Below are 20,473 nucleotides of genomic sequence, written 5' to 3' on the forward strand. Positions count from 1 at the left end.
TAACACTTTAATTTTGAGATTTTTCTGGTATCGCAATAAATCAAGAATTGCTTTAAACCATCATATGAGAGAGTGGGCAGCAGGAGGGATAGGGCTACCAGATCTAGAATTATATTCATTATCAATTATAAAAACAATATATCTTTAGATTGATAACACTTACACAGTTAGGTGGAAAGAGTTTTAGGAAATCTTTTTATAAACTCGAAACATAATAGATATTCTAATAATTATCTCATATTAAATAACAGTCTACATTGGTTATTAAAGGATTACCTTATAGGAAAAGGTCACCAAACAAGTGACTTATGTTTCATTTCTATTACATTAAACACTTTCAAAAATTGTATATATAAAAAACTTACATATAAACAGCATGGATCTTACTTATATTTCCTATGACATATACCCAAAATAACATCTTCACCTCAAAGTTAGAAACAATGATCACATTTAAAGATAAAAATCTGCTATACTGGTTTCAATTAATGAAAGATGAAAAGTTACATTCTGTTGATTACATTAAGAACAAATATAGTTTTGTTAAAGACATGTGGCTAGATGTACAACCCTGCAGACAACATTTAGAAGGGGAAATTAAGTTAAAGCAGCCAAGGCTAAGAGATCATATCCCCAAATTAATTAAATATCTAATATTCTTAATCCAACAAAAAACATTGGGTCTCTTTATCTAAATTATATAGAGTTTTGAGGAGAGAAACAAAAAGTTGCAATGACAATTATTGGAAATATTTTACACAAATTAATAACAGACCTCCAAGTGAAGAAGATAAAAAAATTAATTCTAATATCTTCTAAACATACAACTTCATCTCTTAGATAGAATCACATTACTTGGAATTTTTTGCATAGATGTTTCTTCACACCACATAAAACTGAATTAATGTTCAAGCAGAGATGTAAACAAGAACTTAAAAGCGGACTGGCAACACATGTTTTTTGACTGTACTGTCTTAACACCTTACTGGAATAATCTCTCTTTGCAGGCTTTTTTTGAGATAAATGTATTTTAACTAAATCACTACTCCTTTTTAACACCCCTATTCCTAAATGTTTAAAAAAAATGAAATATTGCATTCTGTGGTCTATACTATCTATAGCAAAAAAGTTCATAACTCAGAATTGGAAGAACGAATCTACCCTCTCCTTTAAAGAATTTATAAATATTGCAACTGAAGTCCGTCACCTGGAAATCATTACAATAAGTTAAGAACAACCAGGATTACCTCCTGCTACAAGGCATGGACAAAACTTAGAAATCTGCTTGACAAGTAAAAATGACTGCATTTTTGATTTAATGCAATGTATAATAACTTAAATGACTTGATCGTTAATGGACACTCCTGTAAATAGTTGTGTTTTCTTTTGTGTGTGAGGTTTAGTTGAATTTTTTTATTTTTATCTTCACAAATCTAACTGTAAATACTGTTATGATTATTTTACAAGCTGAACATCCAATAAAAACATTAAAAAAAGAAATTGCAAATGCACCTAAGTTCTACTCTTGTCCAACAGAGAAAATGTGAAACTGTTTTTTAGACTCATTCTACTCAGAAAAGGTAGAAAGTTCCCAAACAGCTTCCCCATCCTCTCATCCCTTATCTGACAGCAAAGTTTCACACTAAAGCTCATGCTTGTCTCCCTATTGTGGCCCAGAGCAGCTCGGTTACAAGCCCTCTGAACATCAGCTTCTCAAAAGACAATTCCATTCTAAGTGTTATCCTCAGGGAAATATCACTCCATCAAGCTACTCTGACGGTCTTCAAGCTTAACCCTGTCATTTTAGAGTATTTTTGTAATTAGAGCTCAGTTATTCCATCAACAAAGCACATCTGTATTCCTTCTTAGTATATCATCATCTGACGACAAGAAAGACGTTGGCCCAAAAAGCCTGATGAAATAGTTTTGGAAAAGGATCCTTAATTTCTGGCCACCAGTTAATAATATTGCTCCATCCTGGGTCCTCTGCATCATAACATGGTATGCTGAATCTTCCCTTTGACCTGGCTGACACTGCAGATCTGAACTTTGTTTCCTAAAATTATACTCTACTTAATGGCCATTACTTTGGCTCACTGAATTCCTGAACTCCATGTTCTCAAGTTAGAGGGTCATAATTCTTATTCACTATGACCACAAATCTGTAAGGAGGAGTCCTCTTTTCCTTCCTGACATGGTCTCTGTGCTATTCTGTGTTTGACCTGAACAAGTATAGGGGGAGTATCTTCCATACCCTGGATGTTTAGCAGCAGTTGCAGTTTTAACCCTGCACCATCCATAAACACAAGGAAAAGAAAACTTTTTATTCTTATTCATTCCATCTTTGTCCAAAATGGATTGCTGACTGTGGAGCTTTTTGTTAAGTGATGCTAATGCTATGTTAACCAGTCAAATTAACTTGTGCCCACAGTGGACACCTGTGCTATGACTATTTGTCAGTGATGTAAGTGTTTATAAAGCACAGTAGTCTGGAGTCTACTCCAGAAGAATAATCTTTAACAGAGATGCTCTGCATTGCACCCCACAGTTCAACTTTCAGGTTATTTTCATTCTTTCTATGGTTTTGAGGTCATTTCACACCCGTCTACACAGGTCAGGTATTCCCACTTTTGCAAAGACAATCCCAAACTAAGATAAAAGAGTTGTCTGCATACTTTGCCCACATTACTTTTTAAGAGGGCACTTTACAACAAAGGCTAAACTTCTGTGCTCTGATTCGTTCATATGAGATGCGCCAGCTACCACATCATGGATGCAGACAATCCCATAAATAACACTTTGTTTATACATCAGCACTTTGACTTACAGCCATTACCCTGTCTGAGATGGAGTCAGGAACTGTGGATCCTAGAGGGAACTATACTCCTTAAAACAAGTGCAAGAACACTAAGTCTGCCAAAGGACTACATGTGAAAAGAGGAGAGGTACTAAATTCAAATTTTAAAGAAAAAGTACCCAAAAGGGTGCAAAAAAAAGATGCATACAAGAGCTATACAACTGCAGAGAGCCCTGCTGAAGCTTATCTGTTATGCTGAGTACTACTTTTACAGTTCTTTTTGCAATCTGCTCCTGGCTCAGAATTTTCAGCATAACCAAAGAGCTACTAATGGAAGCCCTAAATGTCTTCTGTATGGTCCAACAATTGTCTGGTCATGATATTAAAGCTAAACTAGCAGAACAAGGAGAGAATTGGGTAACTGATAAAGTCTGTCTGTGAACTCTTATCACTTAAAAAAGGCCATTTTACCTTTGGAATGAAAATTCCCAACCTGGAAAAAAGCAGCCCCAACCTTATTAAGCAGCCTGTGCATAGTCATAAGCACCCACAGTCCATGAAGCAAGCTGCCTGACACCTGGCAGACTGTCTGAGACCTTGGCAGACAACTGACCACTCTGTCCTTTCCCAGTCAGCAGTAGCTATGGACAGAATTTTCTCCTGATTCACTCAATAGAGAACAATCACAGCAAATGCTTGGGTGCTTAAACGGCTGAAGCAAGAGACACTGTGGAATTTACCTTACCTTGCAAGTCATGCTCCTCAGAGCAACACACATGCTCCGAGCAAGGGGTAGTTTTCGTTTTTTCTGAAAGACACAGAATAGGTCACAGAAGCCAGGAAGCATTTTGTTCCTAGTTTTACCTCACCCCTGAAAGATCAAGGGACATCAGACTAGTACTGATTTTAAAGGACCCTATCCAATTTGAAACTTACAAAACGTTCAGGATGCTAACAATGTAATCATTTCTCCCCCTTTATTTATTTCTTTAAAAATAATTTTTCCCTCTTTTGAACAAAGCTGAATGATTCTGTGTAGTGGCCATGCTGGATAGATGCTTTCACTTCCTGATTCATCTGATTCAGAGCTTTTTCAGATTTAAGGCAGGAAGAAGCTAGTTTCAGTTTTCGCTACTATCTTTCAGACTTCTCCCCTGCAACTTATACTATAGCAATTTCTGAGGTGCTAAAGCAGTTGTCACTCAATGTGGGGAACTATGCATGTCTTCTAACACCTGGATGACTGGAATGGTCCTGGCCCTGCCAGAGAAGATATGTTTGAGGACCTCTCCAAGATGCTAAATCTAGCATACAATCAGCCCAAAACAGGGTTTTCCTACACCAGGAAAGATTCTTAATGTAATTTTCTTCTCTGGTTATTTTTAGAAAAGTGATGTTGCAAGCTCAGTTTCTGCTCAAGGTTTTCACTTCATGGTGAGTTCTACAGAAACATCTCTTACACTCCTACAGCTAGGCTTCACATGAGATCTCTGAAGACAAAACTACTTCTGCACAGACACACATACACATTTTAGTGAAGTTCATGTGAGTTTCCTACATGGTCATGAAAGAGCTGGAGCAGTGGCTGTATCAGACAGCTTCTATAACAGATACTACTTCCCCAATGCCTGTGAGAGATCTATACCTAGGAAATAGATTCCAACAGTGACGCCATATACATAACCTGGACTTCTGTATGAGCCTCAAAGCTTTTTCAATTTTTCTCAGTTTCTTAAAAATGGATCATGCTGTTGTTTGGATTGACGGAGGAGTGCAGGAATCATTTTATATGCCAATACACAGTAGGCGCTTGTTTGCTCCCCCTACTATGGTCTCATCTCCTTACCCCATCTCTATTTCCAAGGACATTTTTAGACTTGAAACTTAGTTATTTGTGCCTCAGTGACCTGACTGCACCTTGAATACAAGTCATAACAATGATAGGAGTTAGGACCTGCTGTTATGACAAGAGTGGAGGCTTGCTGCCACAGATCTAAAACAAAATGTAAGTGTTAGTTCACCAGCAGGATCACAAAGATATATTTACCTCGATCAGTAGATGTTTTTACATGTAGGATGCCTTGGGCAGTTTTTTTTTTTTTTTTGGAAAATGAGGGGCAGTTACTATCACTGGTGTGCATTCCTTTAAGGAATGGATCCCAGACTATCATGCCCCTTTACTAAACATTGCTTTGCAAATGCTCCTAGTAACTTGGACTTCTTTCCTAAAGAATCTAGTCATTTTGCTGGTACTGAAGAAATTCCTAATTGCATCCACAGTGCAAAAGTGTTTCAAAAGACATTTCAACCCAAGGTATTAAAGTAAGAGTTCACATAGCTGCAAGAGAAGAGGATACTCAACAGTTTTACTCAAGTCTCCTATCAAAGGCATGGTAACTCGAGAGCTTAGCCAATTCCTCCAGGTATCTGTGGAACCTCAAATTCAAGTTCTTTATGGCATGATATTCCGTGTTAAAAATATTTTTTGTATTATGATAATCACTGCTGCTTGTACTCACCATGGTGATTAAATTTTTATAAAACTAAATACATGTGTAAAGATTTCTGCAATAATGATGTTTATACTTTCTAATATTCATGTTTTGAATTTATTTACTGATATTTCTCACTGCTTGTTCCATTCTGTTCCTACATACTCAGGGCTGGCGCCACCATTAAGGCTAATTAGGCATTCTCCTAGGGCGTAGGATCATGAGGGGGCGCAGCCAGGTGGCTCATAATACCTCTCTAATTTGGGTAAATGCAGAGGGCATTTGTGGAATTCGGAGCAGTGTGCATGCATGCTTGAGTTCCGTTTTAACAAAAAAAAAAAAAAAAAAAAAACACACCTACTTTTCTTGTTACCATTGTCAGACTGCTTTAAAAACAGTCCAGATTAACTAGAGACTGCAGGGATTTGAGTCCGATTGGACTGTTTAGTCAGCAGCCATGTACATGACGTGGCTGTTGATTAGTCCTACTGCTCTCACGCTCTCTTCCTGCTCTTTGCATTGGGTAAAGCAACAAGCAAGAGTGAGAGAGAGAGTGAGTGGCAGTGGAGTCTTCTTCAGAGGTGTGAATTTTATTACTGCTAACTGAAAACTAATCCACAGTGACAGCAGATAGTTTCTTTTCAGGTAAGTGTGAAAAAAAATAATGGTTTCTTCTATTTCTTTTTTTTTTCCAAAAGGGCCAACCAGATATACATATTGCATTTTTTTTCCTGGCAGGGCCAACCAGATACTACATATTGCATTTTTTTTCCTGGCAGGGTCGACCAGATCATTTATGTATTTAACTATTTATTATTTTTGGAAGGATCGACCAGATACTGATTAAAATGAAAAGGTGGACTGGTTATATATTTGTTCTTTGTTTCTAACATCCTGGGCCTGGAGTTTGGCAGGGTCAACCAGATCATAGTAGAAGACAAAATCTGCAGTGAGCTGGCTGTTTTGGGGGCAGTTTGCAATTTTCATAGGTTCATAGGTTAGTACTAGGCTACCTGCCCTTGTGAGCCATTTTTTAGCTAATTAATTATTGTGAGATTCAAAACCACCTTGCACCTTGTGTTTGGCAGCACCCAACCATTACACCACCGGCCCAACCCACCCACCACCCAACCAATATTTCTAACAGTCCTGGCATGGTCAACCAGATACTAGTAATCCATCTGTAATTTTTTGTGCAATAAATATGTCAATTTAAATCAATGTTTCCTTTTTCTATAATTTCAATTAAAAAAAGTAACTTATTTGTAAAACAAGGGGCTAACTAATATGTTTTGCCTAGGGCACAAAATAACCTAGGACCAGCACTCTACATACTCCTTAACTTGAATGCATCCACTTGCTTATACCATGCCTCAGTGGGATCATGAAACAACTAAATGCAAGTAAAATAAATAAAAAATGTATACAACTTGAAATAAAATGAACATATATATGAGATAAATGAGAATTGCTTTATACCTTTACCTTGGTTGTCCCGCAAAGCACTGGCCTCAGCATGCAAATCAAAGCTGTAGTTTGGGACAAGCTTCAGCCTCATTCTAGAAAAGGTCTCAGCACTTGAAAGTTTCCACTTTATTTCTTGTGGGTTACTGGAAAATGGAAAAAAATAAAGAATATGCATTCAACTTTGCATGGTTAAAAGACCTGCAAACATAAATGTGTTAAAGCAACTACCAGAAAAAAGTCCCCATTAATTTAGAACAGATTCAAAGCATTTTAATCTACAGTTGCTCACTAAATGAGAAGTTATGTACCTACCATAACGTTCCATGTTAGTTGTCTTCTCTCTTTCTTCTTTGTCTGAGAGCCCAGCCGATCCCTCCCCTCTCGGGGCTCGGCACTAAAGACTCAGTTTCTTTTTTCAGCAGCCGAGGCAGCCCCCGCCCGGCTGATAAGTACCCAGATCCGCTTTGTTGTCTATACGGTATAACACCTATACATAAAGGATGGGAGGACCAGCACTGTATGGTCTTAAGATTCCATGTGAAGAAAGCCATCTAGATAAGGTCACTTTTGAGACAGGAAGGCCTTTTTGTTATCAGCATAAGTTCTCAATGAACTCTGTCTTTTGTGGAAGACTAAATAGGGGAGCCGACAGAGAGAGCATGAATCAGATACACCCTAAATGGGCACAGCATGGCAACCAGGAATAAAGGTTTCCAAGAAGAATTTCCAGGAACAAGAACAGCTGGCTCAAGGGGGAGGAAAAAAAGAAGATCAGCAATTCAAATTTTAGGGAAATTTTGGGAGAGGACTCCTGATTGGAGGTGATAGGAGAAAAAATTCCTTTCCTTTTAAGACAAAGCTCTCGGCTGTGGGGAACAATGTTGTGATTGACTGAGATGAAAGTGAAAGTTGCGATTTCTGCTGAAATCCGGCTCTGAATAGGCTGATATTTTAAAATTATTTAATCTACTGTAAAATTCAATAATATGCTACTAGTTTCATTTATCTCCATGTTTAGCAGAACTAATACACAAAACAATGTTAAACACAACCAGTCATGCTTTAAGTCCTATTGTGTGCATTCTGAACATCAAAACTGCATCCCAAAACAATAATCTTACACTTTCTTCTGTTATAAAGACATCAAGATGTAGTAAAATGTGCAAATACTATTATTTCAAGTGAAGGTATTCTATAAGGAGATCAAAGAATAAGAAAAAGCATAATCTACAGTAAAACCATTGTGACAACGTGCTACTTATGTTTTAAAAGAAACAAAAAAATCATCATCGCAGTTAAGCATGTCTCCATAGAATTTAAAGAATAATTTTTTTAACTACGAGTCCTGTGGCAAATTATGTGCAGTAAACCGTGACTGCTCACAAACAAAAGCAGACACACTCCTCTAGAGAAGTTATTTTAGCAGTGTCAGACACACAGCAGCTTAAGTTGCCAGTTCTACACTAATCATAAATGTCATTGTCTAACAAACTGAAGTTATTGAAACTTTTCATCCTGAAATTTCAAATTTAGAGGTTCAGTATACTGACAGAAAAATGACTACATTGGCAGAAAGCAGAAGAAAGTAGTTTCTCATATATAGACAGAGGAAAGGACTATAGTGGAGCAACTCCAAGTCAACGTGCACGCAGACTTGTACTTGCATATACAGATAATGTGTAACATAAGATCCAATTAGAAAGAAAGCACAAGAATCAAATACAAGTCACCAGCAACAGGAAATGGTACACTGGGCAATAAATACAGATAATATTTATTAGTTAGTTAACTGGGTTAGCACTACGAGTGAGGTTCAGTTTTACAGGGCACTAAGAAGAAAAACTCACACAAAAAGGTAAACCAAGAAGACAACATGGCAACTTATGTTTTAACATTAACAATCAGTTAAGACTCCTATACATAGCACAAGCCGAAAACTATAACTCAAAGTGGAAAGGGATGATGATAATGAAACAGGGGGGAAGCTCAAGAAACAAGGAGAGGCTGGGATTCTGGATGCAGACCTTTAAGGAGAATAACAATAATCAAACACAATATAATATCCATAAAGTAGCAGAAAGTATTCTAAGAACTAAACCAATATGGGAATGGAGAAAAGAGATTCTGACGATACGGATGACTGCAATTAGGGATACAGACAATAGGCAAGAGGGAGCTGGCATTTTTTGCAGAAAACTGGCAAAGGAACCAAGATACTGGGAGCATATAACTAGAGAGGGGAAAGATGATAGAATGGGAAGACGGCAAAAATTTATTTGACTGCAGGTTAGAGACTGCCTTCCCTATCAGGGATTGATATCAGAGTATAGGCAAAGAGAAAGAAATAGGGGTGTTCTAAATGAAAGACCAGCACTAGTAGAAATTTTAAAAGAATCTAGAACAGAATTTGCCATTAAAAAAAGAATAATTAGTAGGACATCTAAAATATACTGCATCATAACTATAAGAATCAATCAGACGAGGTTTGAAAGGACTGGGAAGGGAGATTGGATAACCAATTCACAAAGAAATAATGGAAGGATACATGTATGTCTCCCAAATATGCAACAACTAGAAAATTTAGGATTTTTGCCTGGAAATGTTTACATAGATATTTTTATACCACAAGCATACTCCGGAGAATTTTTCCTCAGGCAGACAGCAAATCCTGGAGGTGTGAAGGGGAAGAAAGAGGTAATTGGCAACTGGGAATGCAGTGACTTGGTGGACTTTAATGGTTCCCTGCGGGATGCGCTGTCAGAGATGCTGGGTGGGCAGACTGGTCTGACAAGGGAGATGATTTTTCTGAGCTATGATACAGAATCGGAATTGCCTAGACATGGTAAGGCCTTGCTGAATCTAATAATGGTGGCTGCCAAAAAAGAAATTACTAGAAAATGGAAATCAATATCTAAACCAACTATACTAATAGTAACAGAGATAAAACAACTGGAATTGAGATCTTTACAAAAGGGTAGGAGCATGCTACATAGGTAAATAACTGAATTATTGGAACAATACATACAAGGGAGGAATGGGGTTTAAAAGGCATCATGACTTATATGAGCTATGTAATACTTGAATGAGAAAGATTGGATAGATCAGTAATGTATAATGTTCGCAACTGGGAGTGTGTCAGTATGGTTTGTGATGTAAAATGTGTGCAACTAGGACTGTGTCAGTGTGGTTTGTTTTCATTTATAAAAATGTATGATTGCCTATATAGTAAGTGATGGTTTAATAAATATGTGTCTTGTCTTAAAAAAGGCAGGAATTGGATAATTTATGTAATATTGTTTAGGTTATATGATACACAGCAATATATGTGAAGTATAATGCTTGTTATGTTACTACAGTTTGATTATTTTTATATGAATGTAAATTTGCCTATGCCACAAACGATAATTCAATAAAGATGTTTGAAAAAAATCACCTATCAAATGGAGCTAAACAAAGCATTATTAAAATAATGGTAAAGAAAAAGAGAAAAAAATAACACATAAAACTAGGTTTTATCAACTCATCACTCAATGGTTAGTAGCTGTGAATATTTCTATACCTAGTATACATGTAATATTATCAACAAAGATGCTAAGTCAAGCAATAAGTAACACACTTATGAAGTAAACCTTTTAACAATATTTTTATGAAACATTTGTGCTGCTTAAGTGGTAATTCTAATACATATTTTTAATGATTTGGGATGAGCCTTATTATGTTATCTAATGGTTTACGCTCTTGTATGTTCACATAAAATATTTTCTATTGCTAAACTGCTGAAAGAAATCCTCACTACAGAACATTAGAAAATAACACAGATGAAAAAGTTAATAATAAAGTGCATAAATATAAATATGAATGTGAACAGAACTGCCCCCTTAAAAGTTAGTTTCTAAGCATAACATTTATAGTTGATTTCTCAGTCAACAATGCCACAATCCATTGCAGGGTAACTCAAAAACCTGCTCTCCGGGATCAGATTGGTCAGTCTTGGATTCCAACTGATTAAATAGGGTAGACCAGTCATGGCGAACCTATGACACGCATGTCAAAGGTGACACATGCCACAATGTTCTGGGTGACACGCCAGCGATCACAAACACCCAAATTACCAAGAACATTGCTTTTGCATTCGTTGCTCATGTGAAGTGCACTGAATTATTCTTTGCATGAGCTTTTGACACTCCAAACTCAAAAGGTTCACCATCACTGGGATAGACTGCACATAGAGAACTCTGAGACACATGCCACACGGGGTGGGAACTAAAAACACACCTCCTACAGTCCTAATTTTGGGCGGGAGTCATCACAAAGTCAGGACAAAGTTGCAGGGACCATGCTTCAGTTGATCACTAAACATGCCATATTGAGAGTCTAACTCTTGACCTGCTGTATGGATACCTGTCTTTATGGCAATGTTCAAACTTGGGTCTCAGTCCGTACAACTGAATTTCTTAAAGGTCAACACTGTTTTGGTCACAAAGTAGACCAAAAGCTGTGGGAACAATACATACAGAATAATGTTTTGTTGGAGGAATGAGGTTTAAAAAAAGGCAGGCTTTGAATGAGCTTTATAATGTGTGACTGACAATGACTGGATAAATTATAAGTGATGCATACTGTATGCAACTAAAAATATGTAATTATGGCTTGTTTTCATTTATAAAAATGTATGATTGCCAATGTCATAAGTGATAATTTATTAAAGGGGTTTCTTGTTTAAAAAAAAACAAAAAGTAGACCAAAAGCTCCCCCTGCTGCACCTTTAGGTGACTGGATTAAATTACTGGCACTTGTGGACTTCCAAGATGGCTGCACACTGAATAACAGCTTGATATCAGTTTCCCAGTGTGAAAACAGAAACTCAGAAAAGAGAGCCAGTGAATTTGTCTTTTTGGGTATTTTTTTTTTTTTTGTTACTGGCTAGTAAGTACACTGCCTGGATGCCAACAAAGAAGAAATTTAGAGAACGTGAAAGAAAATCAACCACAAATGGTGAAGAAAAAATACTAACCGGGAAGATTCCTGCAGCTGTTCAGCAAAAAGCAGTTCAAGCTTCAGCTTTGGTGCAAGACATCACTTCTAGTAAACTAGAGGAAAAAATAAGTCAAATGTGCGCTGATTAAACTAAACAAACACTAAAGGAATATAACAACTCAAACAACAAAAGGCTGGAAAAATGGAAGAATCTTTAAGCAGATATTTAGATTTGTTAATAAAAATGCAAAAAATCAGAGGATGAAATGAAGAAAAGGCTGGCTGAGCATGATACTGCTCAAGAAGAGATGTTTCAAAAAATGATAGAACTAGACGACAAAGCACATAGGGAAACCTTCAAACACAAACACCTCCAATCCTCCAATACTCCAAAATCATTTAGTATACGAAACAGGAACACAAGCACTGAAATGTTTGATGAAACTCTTTTAATTCTGGTACCTCGCTTCTCTCTCCTTGAATACATTTTTTACAAGTCAAACACCACCCCTTTTTATATATACATCTAATTGCATTATTGGTGCACCAACCTTTATTCAATGATTTAAATAAAAATTATTTATTAACTATAACATTAATTGCATCTAAAAAAATACTGACTTTCTTCACTTTCATAATTTTAAATATCAATATATATAAAATATATATATATTATATATATATAATATTTTATATTTTATTATTTTTATTTTTATATATTTTATATATTATATATTTGAATTTATTTTTTTATCCATTTTTTATCCAATAACACTATTATTATTAATTTATATATATATATTTATTTATTATATTACAATTTTTATTAAAATTCAGACTGCATATTATACACTAAATTCTTTTTTCTGAAACAATGATTTATTCTAAGAAATATATGGATATATTTAGGATCTCATTCCATGTTCATTCCATTTTACAAATTTATTTTTATAATTAAGAATAAACCTAGATTCCATTTGTAATAACCCTAAGATTTTTTGCTGTACTAGGGAAACAAAGGAAAAGACTGTATTAACTGTATGAAAACACAAATAACCAAATGAACAGGTACTCCACAGCAGAAGTTGTTAACTGAAAGGACACATCATGTGTATGCTCCAAATGTAGCCCTGAGAAAGCAGCCAAAACTTCTGAAAGTAAAGATGCAATCCTACCAACAGAAAGAGTTGATTCTGACAAAACTGTGGCAGAAGAACAAAGTACTAAAAGTTGGAGACAGTAGAGTGTTTGTGAAAAATTATTACTCACTGTACACTATGAAGAAGAGGAGTAAATTTATTCCAGTATTCAGGAAATGTTGAGGGACAGGTACAAGATTCAAGCTGTTATATTCAGCTTTCTTCATAATATTTTTCCTGATGGATCAAAATCATTTTTGATGCAGAACATGCTATAGGGGAAATACACATGTTTTTCTATAAACAATGAGCTATCAGACAGAAGGGGACTCTGATTCTTAATCTTCTGATAACAAAGCTCATAGTGAAACACTGCCAGTAAAACATTTTCCAATGTTACAAAGAAAAACCCTTGACAGACAGAGAAAAAAGCACAGGAGCCGACTTGAAGAACCAGGAGAACGTAGGAAATGAACCAGAGACTGGAGTTAGGAGATGGAAGAAACAGGAAGAAAACCAGGAACGCAGAAATTAATAAGTAAACGTGGGATTCAAAGCATCAATCACATTTGTGAAATATGGCTGAACTAAAAAATTGGAAATATTGGACTTTTTGACTTTGTTAAACATACAGGGGACTCCAAAGCATATGTTCTACTTCATGTCATTAATGTCTGGACGAACATTACGGAGAGAGAAGAGGAAGGAAGGCGGTAACTGTCAGGAAAGTAGTTTTATAAAATACGACATATACCACATGTTATATAGTAAATCATTTTAAATTTTTTGTGTGTTATAGGGATAATAAAATGAACAGGTGCCCCTTTTTTTCTTCTTCTTTCTTCTTGTTTAGTTTTAAGAAATGTATGCAATGCAATGTAAAAAGAAAAGAAAGCTTGGACAAAGGCATATTTAAGATAACGGGCTGTAATCTTAGATTGCTAATTTGATGGATGAGTTGTACAACTATACAGATGATAATTTAAGTAAAATTGTATGCTTTTTCTTACTTTTGCATAGGGAAATGTCTGGATTAAGGCCCTTGAGTTGATCTAACAACATGTTTTAAGTGGAAACAAGAAAATAATAGAATACTAAATGTAAGGAAAAGTTTTCCTTCAGCAAATAAATGCTCACAGTGCAACATGAGAAGCTTGTAGCTGAAGGCAATTGTGCATCTGGATCTCATGCTTCTATGGAGACAAACAGATAAGAGGACAATAAAAAGAGTATTTTTTTCTTTCAAAGGCTACAAGATAATTGTTTCTGAAAGCATTCAAGTTGTTTTCTACATCTGGAAGAATAAAGATAAGATAAAAGACAGCACTTAGTGTAAGTAGAAGCACTGGCTGTACCACATATGTCTTAGCATGGATAACCTTAATTATAGGTCAATTAAAGTCGATGAGTGTAGCTGTTAATCTGGGACAACTGTTCCTATTAGGAGGATTAAACTTCATTATTTGAAAATGTACATAGTTTTGTTTGACTATATTATGTTAATAGGTTCTGGGTTTTTTTTTTTTGAGGGTTTTCACTAAAACAAAAAGTCTTGTAAGATGAGACATAGGTTTACATGGATATAACAACAAACAACTGTATAAAAGATCAACATGCCAAACATTAGTGTATGTAAGTAACATAAAAGCTGAAACTACACATTTAAAAAAGCAGTTTTACATACAAGGGGAGAATAATAACTTCTTATCACAATGTCAACACTTTCCATATTAACTTTGAACATGAATGGTCTCACAGATATATACAAAAAAGAAAAAAGTGGTGAACTTAATATTAAGAAATGCAGAGTGCAAACAGCTATGCTAGAGGAGGCATGTTTTGGAAAGAAATGAGCATGTGTATTTGATAAAGAAAGGATTTCAGGATTGTTATTCAGCAGAATATCTGTGACAAAGGAAAGGGGCAGTGATTATATTAATTGCCAGAGTAGCTCAAACAGCAATAGAAGAGGGGGAAAAAGATAATGGCATATCTGTTGTAGTAAGGGGCTACTGGTAAGGAAGATTGCACTCCCATGTACTTATATTCCACCTAAAACTGCTACAATGGAGTTTAAGATGATTCTGGAACAAATAATCATCTTTCATCAGGGACTATTACTGATAGGTGGGGATTGGAATTTGACTTGCAAATAGTGAGGATGCACAAGGGGTGGCTAGAAGGGAAAATATAACAAAAGTGGGTAGATTTGTGAAGAAATTTATGAAATGTTTGGTATGAAAGATGTGAAATCAGTATTAGGAGCATGGAGAGAATGTCCATATTATTCCCCAAGGTACAAAAACTGGGATAAGCTAGACAGAAATTATACTTCACAGGAACTCGTGCATTTAACTGAAAGCTTTGATATGCATGCAATAATTATTTCAGATCATGCACCAATAATAACTAAAATAAAAATTCAGGGTAATGAAATAAAAATGACAGAAATTTACGGAATGGGTAGTGGAAATTATTTGGGAGTTAGAAGAAAGGTTAGAAATTTCTGCAGAAAATATAGCTAGAAATGGGATAAAATGAAAGTGGAGTTTAAAAACAGGGCAAAAATAAAAGAAAAAGATAAGATTAAGAAGTAACAAGAATTATTTAGAGGGACTGACAATGGTTAAGGTACTGCAGAATAAAAGGAATCTCACAGAACAAGAAGAGGTGCAACTGCAGAGTGCTAAAGACAAAATAAGGCACTACCTGGACAATATGCATGAGTTTAGAGAGATTGCTATTAAGCAACTATTTTTCAATAACAACTCCAGAGCACAAACAATTTTAGCACAATAGTTCAGGCAACAGAAAGCAGAAAGGTTTATTGCCAAGCTTAGGGAACCTACAACAAGGAAAATAACCAGAGATCCTGTAGAGATATCACAGATATTTCAGAAATTTTATGAAAATCTATATAAAGCAAAGAAATGTGAAAATCAAGAAAAAGTACAAATTAAATGTTTATGGATTAATTAAATATGCCAAGGTTAGAGGTACATTAGGCTTAATTAACAGTTAGGATAGAAGAAGGCAAGATAAAAATGGTGATACATAACCAATCTACAGGAAAGTCTCCAGGAATAGATGGTAAGTTTGGAAGCTAGTAGGGAAAAACTGATAAAGATCTGGAAGGTTTTGTTTAATAGTTTCATAGTATAGTACTAGGCTATCTGCCCTGGGGCATTTGTAAGCCTAGCCATAGTGATGTGGCTTTTGCCACCCCATGAAATGGTACAAAAATGTACAGAATAAAATTAGAATACTGTGCCTCTGTCTAGTAGTGACACAATGAAGGTCCCCTTATATAATAGAATTAGTTTACTGTGCCCCTGTCTAGCAGTGACACAGATGTGACCCCTGGGGTAAACTTACGATCTCCCATCCACTCATCAAGATTTCTCTTGAAGAGAGTCAGTGAGGGGCTCTGCCTAATACGAACTGGGATCTTGTTCCAAAGCATGGGAAGCCTCTGGGTTATGAATCTATCCCTCCAGCATGTCCTATTCATACTTGTGCCGAGGTTTAAGTCTTGGCTCTCGTGGTCCTGATGGATTTGGATTTTTTGAGGTGGAGCATGTCCATCAGATCCTGATTGGACATGTCCTTGTACGTCAGGCAGAGATCACCTCTGAGCAGGCAAAATGTTATTGTGAAGGCTGTTTGCAATACAAGCTGTAACACTGAAATTGAAATCCACTTGCACATATAAAGCTCTCAGTTTGTTACAGTCTAAAAACAATGCATAACAGTTCTGCATATAAAAATGTTTATAGAAAAGTGTTTAAAAAAGTATCTAGTGAAATCACTACCTGCAACTGCAGTTGGAAGCCTTGCTAAGTATAAGTCTTAACAGTGGTGGAAAGTATATGTTACTACAAATAAGACAAAGGTAAAGGCACCTCTGAGCAGGCGGTATGCTACTGAATAGAGCTGAAGTTTCTTTAGTCTGGCAGAATAAGACATATGTTGGCGACCCTTGATCCTCTTGGTGAGGTACTTTTGTGGTCTCTCCAGCTGTTGAAAATGCCGGGTGAGGTACATACCAAATGGGGCATTGTGCTCAATCATGGGTCTGATGAGGGAGGAGTATAGGGATACAATGACATCCCTGGATCTGGATGTGAATCCCTTCATGATGAGGTGTGCAAGGTAGAATGTTTTTCTAACCACTTTGGCAATGTGGGTGTCAAATGAGAAGTCGCTGTCGACTTGGGTCCCTAGGTCCCTGATTACTTTTTCCATACCCAGTGGGTTGCTGTCTATGTGATAATTTGTGGGTACTTTGTTTTTCCCAAAGGGGGTGACTATACATTTTTTGGCATTTAGTTTAAGGCTGTGACTCTGGCACCAGTTGTCCATTTCTGTGAGGCCTTTTTGTAGGATGTATGTGTCCGCTGGTGTATTGACTATGGCGCCTAGTTTGCAGTCATCTGCGAACTTTGTCAGCCACAACCCTCCCATGTTTGCTTTAACATCTGAGAAATAAATGCCAAACAAGAGGGGTCCCAGGACAGATCCCTGTGGGACACCACTTGTGACTGGCTTTGAGTCTGACATTGCTCCAGCGATTTTAACGTTATGGGTTCTGTCCTTTAGCCAGTTTGCAACTCATCTAGTGACATAAGGGACTGAGATCGTTTAAGTTGTTGAGCTTATCTATGATGCCAGAGTGGGGTATTGTGTCGAAGGCCTTAGCCAAGTCCAGGTAGGCTGTATGGACTGCTTTGCCCTCATCAATGGCTCTAGTGACTGTTTCGAAAAAGTCAACCAGGTTCAAAAGGCAGGATCTGCCCTTTACAAAGCCGAACTGGGTGGGGTCAAGTGTCTGTAGGTCCCCTATGTCTCTGTTTATGAGTTCCATAATGATTCTTTCCATAGCTTTGCAGACCAGGCTGGTTAGGCTTATGGGGCGGTAGTTCCCAGGGTCTGTAGAGGTACCCCCTTTGTGGAGTGGGACCACTGTTGCTGAACGCCAGTGTTCAGGTACATATCCTGAAGTAAGGCTAAGGTTAAATAGCATTTTTATGTGTGGGTTTAGCTCCTCTTGGAGTTCACGTAACACGCAACCCAGGATACCGTCAGATCCCACTGATGCTGTGTTTTAGCTTTGTTTAGCGTGGTTCTCGCTTGGACATCTGAGATGACAGGGAGATTACATTCAGCTGGGATAAGTATTTCTTCTTTTGGGGGTGAGGGAGGGGAGAAATTTGCACTGAACCTGTCAGCCAGAATGTTGGCAATATCTGTGGGTTCAGTGTATTTTTTGTTGTTGTGAACTAACTCTGAGCATATCTGAGGGTTTCCGCCCAGGTTTCTAACATAGCTGAAGAAGGCTTTGTGGTTATCTTTAGTGTCCTTAGCGATTTTTCTCTCAAAGTTGGCCTTGGATGTTTTTATGAGAGAACGTAGTTTTCTGCTAATGTTGATCAGAGATGTCTTCCCTTCATGGGATTTTGCTCTGACGTGCAATAGCGTCCTTCTTTTGTTATACAATTTGTTAAGGGCTGAGGTCCACCAGACAGGACGCTTGCCTTTGGTGGAGAGGGACTTGGATTTATTTGGGATTGCATGAGCCATGCATTCTTGGAGATGTCCATAGAAAGCATTTGTGAAGGATTCGGCATTGTGGGATGTGGTATCCACTGGCACAGTGGGCTTAAAGGATACCATCTCAGTCTTAAGAAGAGTGAAGTCTGCTTTTGAGAAGTTTTTCACTGTGGTCTTTTGTGCTGGGGGTGGAGGTGGGATATGTATATCCAGGGTGATTAGTTTGTGGTCAGATCTCACTAGTGAGGGGTATACTTCGGTGTGGAGCACTTTGTCCCCATGTTTGTGATCATCAGGTCTAGTATATTATCTACCTAGTGGGAGAGGTGACTAGTTGTTCCAGTGCATTTGAATTTATGAATTCCAGGAACCTTTGGGCTAGGGTATTAGGGCTAGAATAATGTACCCAATCTATGTTTGGGTAGTTGAAGTCTCCCAGTATGATGGTATTTTGTGATACATTCATATCCTCCAATGTCTTCAGGAAGGCTGAGTGGGGTTCCTGAGATTGGGAGGGCGGTCTGTAACATGCTACCAGTTGTATAGCAGTTTTGCCTATGGTTAGTTGCACCTGTATGGTCTCTGATGCTTCATGTGTTGCTACTAACCTGGAGGTGTGGGTGTCCTTGATGAATATGGACACTCCCCCTTCCCTTTGTGGTTCGGCCCGGGTTTTGGGGCTGAAAAGCATGATACGAGGTATAGCCTGGTAGCGCTGGGGTGCTCTCAGCAGCCTTGAACCAGGTTTCAGTTACTGCACAGACGTCGATGTTCTCCATGCTGAGGAGTGCATCGAGTACCTGCATCTTGAGATTTAGACTTCTGGCGTTGAGCAGCATTACCCTTAGTTTTTCCATTTTGTTTTCTAAGGAGGTGGGTTTGTCTTTTGAGCATTGCCTAAAAAAGGCACTATGGGGGTGACAAGAGCCTTAGCCAATATCCGGAAGCCCAGTGGCGACAGGTGTAAGCCATCCCTTGAAGCAGCGTGGCTTGTCCAACATGTCATCCCAGGCAGACAGACATTGGATCCCCTTAGAATGACACCAGTACTTGAGACAATTATTAAAGCTGATCATCTTGTCTTTGTATTGTGGTATCATTCTTGGTGAGGGCAAGATGCTGCTCAGGGTCAGGGTCATACCAGCCTGGGCTACATAATCAGAGAGCTCCTCTATGTCTCTTTTCATGTAGTCCAGGGAGGTACGTCTCAGGTCATTCACGCCAGCATGGACAATGACGGAGTCATATTTGTACTTGCTTTGGAGTGACTTGAGTGCATGTGTTATGTGGCGGATCCTAGCTCCCGATAGACAGCTCACAGTCACCCTCTCCTTGTTCAGCCTAGTCAGCGGGACATCAGTGTGTCTGACTATAGAGTCACCTATTACTAGTGTATCAGGCATGGTGTTCGGCCTTAAGGGCTATGATTGGTTGACACACTGATTTACTGAAGTATGTGTTGCATGTGTTTTGTTTTGAGGTGATGGATTTTTGGATGTCTGCTTTGGGAGCCTCTGTTGTTTTGGTAAGTTTTTTATTAGAGCCTCAGAGTATGTCTTTGTGTTTTTATGTGTTTGGTTTGCAGTTGTGGTAGGTCTATGTGGGACTGGGATTGTTGTGTGTGTGGTTACCATCTCCTCCCTGTCTGGTCATGCCAGCCCTGAGTTGAGAGAGTTCGGCCTCCAGTTTGGCTATGTAGTTGCATCTCTCACATGTATTTGTGTTTGTTGGGAGGAGGAGAGGGTTGTCTGTGTACATGAGACAATTGTAGCATTGTCTCAAGATACCCAGATTGACCAGCTGAACTGGAGAGGACGCCAGTAATCTACCACTCGACATGCTAGAACAGTAAGGGAGTGCTGTACCTTTAAGGGAAGTGGATATTCACAGGGGTGGTAGGTAGATGTAGTGCTTTACTTAGTACGAGAGTGCTTACTTAGTAGAGAAGTATTGAGAACAAGTGCTAGGCTTATAATATAGTGAGTAGTCTGATTATACTAAGAGTAGAGCTTCCTTAAGGGAAAATTTGAAGAGCAGACTTGGCGGAGCCA

The 20,473-nt window shown here is 37.7% G+C and overlaps 1 protein-coding gene across 1 annotated transcript in view; it reads right to left on the reverse strand.

Moving 5' to 3' along the window:
- NBEAL2 (neurobeachin like 2) overlaps nt 1-20,473 on the reverse strand; it is a 3,059,867-nt gene that overhangs the window by 676,269 nt on the left and 2,363,125 nt on the right. The window contains exon 34 of the mRNA XM_044066003.1: nt 6,775-6,899. Coding sequence (XP_043921938.1) covers nt 6,775-6,899 — 125 coding nt within the window. The remainder of the gene's footprint in view (nt 1-6,774; nt 6,900-20,473) is intronic.

This window comes from Protopterus annectens, chromosome 3.part0 (genome assembly GCF_019279795.1).
Source record: "Protopterus annectens isolate FY-2018-M chromosome 3.part0, PAN1.0, whole genome shotgun sequence".
Classification (NCBI taxonomy): domain Eukaryota; kingdom Metazoa; phylum Chordata; order Ceratodontiformes; family Protopteridae; genus Protopterus; species Protopterus annectens.